This window comes from Triticum dicoccoides, chromosome 4A (genome assembly GCF_002162155.2).
Source record: "Triticum dicoccoides isolate Atlit2015 ecotype Zavitan chromosome 4A, WEW_v2.0, whole genome shotgun sequence".
In the NCBI taxonomy this organism is placed as follows: Eukaryota; Viridiplantae; Streptophyta; class Magnoliopsida; order Poales; family Poaceae; genus Triticum; species Triticum dicoccoides.
In genome coordinates this window covers 700,281,881-700,287,804 of record NC_041386.1, presented here as the reverse complement: position 1 = coordinate 700,287,804, position 5,924 = coordinate 700,281,881, and the positions used below count along the sequence as shown (strand labels likewise).

Sequence of the window (5,924 nt, the reverse complement as noted above, 5' to 3'; positions counted from 1 at the left end):
CATTGGGTACTGAGAAAAATTAGACATGTGTAAAAATGAAAAATGAAAAGAAAACGAAAAAGGAAGAAACTAAGAAAAACCAGATTAGTGCGCTCGCCCGAGCAACTGCGCTACTGGACCGGCCCAATTCAGCAAATCTCGACTATGTTCTGTCAAGGTTTAAAATAAATCGGGATTAGAGAGCTTGGTGTGCTGATTTCTGGGATTAAAAGTTGGGCGTTTGATTTAGCTTTCGCCTAAAAATTGAAGGTATGTTTTGGACTTTTTCCATTCTGGGCCCACCCAGTTGAAAGTGGGTAGGGGCCTCCTTGTCTTGTCCGGGCAGCTGACTTCTTGTAGTTGGAAAAGTCGTCCTGATCACACTTGACTGAGTACGTGGTGAGCCAGGTACAAGTAAGCTTGGCCATGCCTCATCTCCGGGGCCATGCCGCAGAAGCTGCGATGGCCACCGCCGTCCACCACCTCCTCCTCGCGCTGGCGCTGTTCCCGCTCGCGGCGGCGCAGCAGGAGTACCAGGCCAACGGCCAGTCCGACTGCTACGCCAACAACGGCAGCTCCGTCCACGGCTACACCTGCACCAGCAGCTCCAGCCTCCCGGCATGCGCCACCTACGTCGCCTTCCGCTCCGACCTGCCCAGCTACGGCTCCCCCGTCACCGTCGCCTACCTCCTCAACGCCAGCGCGGCCGCCATCGCCGCGGCCAACGACGTGCCCGTCGCCTCCCCGGTCCGGAACAACACCCTGCTCCTCGTCCCCGTCCCCTGCGCCTGCACGGCCGCCGGCCGCTACCAGCACGACGCCGCATACGCCGTCCAGTTCGCAGACGAGACCTACTTCTCCATCGCCAACGAGACGTACCAGGGGCTCTCCACCTGCCAGGCAATCATGGTACAGAACCCTGTGCGCGACAGCGACATCTACCCCGGCGTCGCGCTCACCGTGCCGCGGCCGGGGTCAGGTTCCTCGTCACCTACGTCCTCGACTGGGACGACTATGCGTTCACCGTCGCTCAGCGCTTCGGTGCGGACTACCTGGCTCTGCTTCACGCCAACGGCATCGATGACGACACCACCGTGTACCCGTTCACCACCATGCTCGTTCCGCTCAAGGACCCGCCCACGTCTCAAATAGCGGTAGTCTTGCCGGAGCCTCCGGCACCGCCACCAGCATCGTCATCTGATTTGGTCCCGCCGGTGACTTCCAGTGAATCCAGCCGGCGGTGGGTCACCGCCGGCTTTGGTGCTGGATGCAGCGCTCTTGCTTTGGGTGCCGTTCTCGCTTTCTTCTTGCTATGGCGTCGGTGCTGGCCGCACGGCGACCGAAACAGGAAGACCACCCCGTGGCACGCTCCGGCGAAGGGAGCTTCGATGTGGCCGACGGTAGAGGCAGTGGACGTTCGCGAGGCGGTGTGGTCGCTGACCGTGCACGACTACGGGGATCTACAGAGGGCTACATCAGGTTTCTCGGAGGAGCGGCGCATCGGGAACTCGTCGGTCTACCGTGACGAGAGACGTCAATGTAGTTGTTTTGCTGCTAGCGGCACCTAGATGCTGCAATCGGCCATGAAAATGCTGCGACAGTTTTGCATGCAACTACAACTGATGCTGCAACTGGTGCGAGTAAATCCATGATCCATCCATCAATGCAAAAAAAAAGGTAAATGCCTAACAGAATATCACCCGCTATGGGAGGACTAGATTGAATCCATCCATCAATGGATAGATGATTTAGAGTCAATTACACCACAGGTGCTAGAACTTGACACAAATGATCATTTTAGTGCTAGAACTTGTGGTGTAGATATAAATGGTTAAGGAACTTGACATGACGGTGCGAATACGGTGTTGTATACGCCTGCTGCATTGACTAGGTGCGCCAGCTCGGCGCGAGGCCTGCTGATAGTGACATGAAGGGGAGGGCAGGGCCTGTGGTCTGTCTTTTTGCGAAAAGGCCCTCAATATTTCTTTTTTCTCTCATGAAAAAGTTGCTCTAGAGAAATTGTACATAAAAGAAAAATGCCACTTCTGAGATTCGAACCCACCAACTAGAGGTTACCGGTGCGGTTGGCTGTCCAGCACACCGAGTCGGATGTGACAACACATTAAATATATATAAACTTTATATACTTTAGGCTGAACAATATGAATTAAGAACTTTAATCCCATAAAAAAATAAACCAAGTTAAATACCCGGGCATACCACCCCAACACAAGACGTCCCTTGTTTAAAAAGTAAGTATAATTACACTATGCATAATTCAAAAAGTTCATGCCATTTTAAAGAGAATTCATGTATTATTTTAAAACATATTCATACAATTTAAAATATTGATGAATTATAAAAAAATATGATTTAATTAGTACACAATAAGAATCTGCAATCTGATGGCAGACTAGGCTCATATTTATTTTTCATACATATTTCATATTTATTTTAGTTACAAATATGTAAAAAAGCACACACACACAAAATTTATTAAAACACATGAACTCTTTTTAAACAACCTAAAATTTTATTAAACCATGATCACATGTATAAAACTTCATGAATATGAAATTGAAATTCAGGAAATAAAAATAAAATATATACGAATTTATTTAAATATATAAAAAATCTAAAAGTAATTTAATATTTTCTTAAAATGTGAACACGTTTTAAATCATAGTTTTTTAAAATTCATAAGTTAATTGGATGGGTTTTTGTTAAATTTTGTACGGGGATATATTTTGATGTTATATGCATTTTTTAATGTTATTTATGATATTTATATGTATATTTTTTATAACACATCATTATAATTTACAGAACTTTAAAATGCGAAAATGTAAAATGTTGAAATTGTCCTCACTGACTACAATTCAGTCTAGGCACACGACCATTTTGTGTTATAGTCATAAAATTTAATTATATGGAATTTTGTTAAATTAGTACGGGGATATGTTTTGATGTTATACGAACATTTTCGATGTACTCCCTTCGTAAACTAATATAAGAGCATTTATATCACTATTTTAGATTACGGAGGGAGTAGCTTATTTATATATATATTATTTATAACACATGATTATAGTTTACATAATTTTTACAAAATTTGAAAAATGCAAAAAATTAAAATGTTGAAAATGGTTGCGCTGACTGCAATTCAGTTTAGTCACACGATCGCATTGTGCTATATGCATAAAGTGTAATTTACATCAAAATAAGTTGCCTTGTCAGTTGTGCTGGAATGCCCGGGCACTTATTTACCCTGACGAGGTTCCTAGTTCGACTGACCGATCATGCACTGATTTTTGGGATTAAAATTGTTGAGTCGAAATATATAAAGGATATGTATCCTCAAGTGACAAGAAGTCTGCTTAGGTGTTCTGGCTAAAACCCGCTCATGCAATCTGCAGGTCGCAGGTTCAAACCTCTGGCGGATCACTTTCTTTTCTGTACTTTTTTTGTGAGAGAAAAACATATCAGGGGCTTTTTGCAGAATAAACAGGGCACACGCCCAGTCCAACCCTTTCAGCAACTGAAAGTGGGCTCCTCGCCATGCTGGAACGCCTAGTCAGAGTTGCATGCGTATACAACACCGTATTTGCATCGTCAAGCCAAGTTCTTAAACCACTTATATGTACACCACAAGTTATAGCACTAAAGTGACTATTTGTGTCAAGTTCTAGCACCATTGGTGTAATTGACTCGATGATTTATTTTATTGTTTTGACCGGAACATCATGAGTGTTAGTCGAGTCGTCGTGATGTAGTCACCGGCCAACTTCATTTGCATGCTTGAACATTGAACTTTGGACGATGCTTGATGTTGGTGCGGTTGCTTTATAATATAAAGCGAGGAAACCCTTTTCATGTATTATGGTTTCTGTTTTCCATATTATTTACTTGTACACATAGTCGTTTTGGAGCAACTTACAAATAAATACATGGTTTTTTTTTTGTCTCATGTGCACTTATGAGGTTTAGCCATAGCGAATGACGAGCTATGCCAAATAAGGTGACTATGTGCCGCTATAGCCATCATAGTTAGGATAGAAGTACAAAGTGCAATAGCTAGGGATCGTAGCTAGGACAGCGGCACAAAGAGCAGTAGCTAGCAATTTAAATCGTTGTTCTCGACACCGAAGTGCGTTAAGACATGGGATCAGTGCTGGTCAGTTAGCCAGGCAAGCTAAAGGTGATCTATTCTGGAATAAGACCAAACTGGTAGCTGATATCTTAGTACGTGAGAGCTCTACCACGTCTCTGGAACTATTTTAAAACTCCTATGTAACTTACATGATCTCCTTCATACTCCCTCCGTCCCAAAATAAGTGTCTCAACTTTGTACTAGTTCTAGTACAAATTTGTACTAAGCTCAAGACACTTATTTTGAGACGGAGGGAGTATATTTATAAGAGTTAAAAAAAGATTGACACCATGTTAAATTGCTTTGAAGCTTCCATGTGATTATTAATCTTGTTTTAATATTTGCAAGGTTGCGAGAGATAGATTGTACTCCCTCCGTAAACTAATATAAGAGCATTTAGAACACTACTTCGGAGGTATAGACGCTCTTAAATTAGTTTACAGAGGGAATACAAGGCTGAGCAAACAAACAAAGTCCGATTTTTCTCACCCGAAAGGCCACCGTCCAACTAAGCGAAACCAGTGGTATTAACATGCAACAAGCTAGGAATGATGCAGACGTGCAATCTGACAGCTGAAGGATCTGAATAAGTTAGGAGCTAAGGCTGCCTGGTTGCAATGTCCCCTAAGTATGTAAACTGTAAAAGCAATAGATGTGGATCATGGGAATGATTGCTCAAGCTCTTCGTCCAGCAGCCAGAGCTCTGCCCAACTCCCCAACTCCTTTCTACTAATTCTATACCAAACACCTTACTGCCATTGGATTGCATGATCCCAACGTCTCCTAACCCCACAATCTACTACAATGATTTGACCAGAGCAAGTGCCAAACTGTGGTGGGACGATCGTAGAAGTACACTCTCAACTGGCAATAACATGAGAACTAGTGAATTTATAGAACGTGTGATGATACCATGAATCACTATTTTCTCCTCCAACAACTCAAGTGTGCAGTCATAAGTTGATCTGGCCTCTCACCAACAAGCATACGAATCTTAGACTATTAAGGTATATCATCTATCTAGAATAAGAATATTTCACTATCCTATAGTGAAACCGTCGACAACATCAAGTAAATTTGCTAGCTCATGTGATGAACTTTCATCTTCGCAATGTCATGTGTTAATTTTCTATTGACACTTACTTTAGAAACACGAGTTTCCAACTTACTTTAAATAGTAACATGAGTTGCCAACTTGCCAAGCGATTTTTTTTTTGAGGATCACTTGCCAAGCAGAATTACAAGCTGTATCTTATTTACACATATACCCCGGACCGAGTTATACATGTGTCTGATTCGCATCCAGCGCTTTTTCCTCCCAACAAATATTCACGCTAGCTATTGTTTACCAAGCGTATAATTTCTGGTTTCTGTACGTTTTTTGGTTTTGGTTGTGTGATTTCTGTCTCTCAGGTCTCCCGTATCGTGACAGAGATGGACACACGTTTCTCCTTTTTGTGTTTGCACTACCTGATATCCGTCTACAAAACTGAATCAAATATTCAGATCGGAGCTCTAAGAAGCTGCCTACGCATGGTGTGAATCCATCGACATAGTATGTTCATCAACACATTGACCTGGTAAGGCCGTGCGAACAATGGCAATTCATCGGCAAATTTCAAGATCTGGTTGTCGCCCGGCGAGCCGGCGCCGAACGACGACCTGCTCGTCGATGAGATCCTCATGCTCCTGCTAGTCACTGTCGTTGTGTGTGTCCGAGAGGTTTGCTTGGCATGGAACGCAATGCTTATCTCCGACCACTTCGTCATCGTCCATGTTACCAGAGTAGCCTTTG

General features: G+C 43.6%; 1 protein-coding gene across 1 annotated transcript in view; it reads left to right on the top strand.

Moving 5' to 3' along the window:
* The first annotated feature begins 441 nt into the window (after positions 1-441).
* Positions 442-5,924, top strand: part of LOC119284141 (protein LYK5-like) — a 24,721-nt gene continuing 19,238 nt past the window's right edge. The window contains exon 1 of the mRNA XM_037563392.1: positions 442-902. Within this exon, the coding sequence (XP_037419289.1) occupies positions 442-902 (461 nt within the window). The remainder of the gene's footprint in view (positions 903-5,924) is intronic.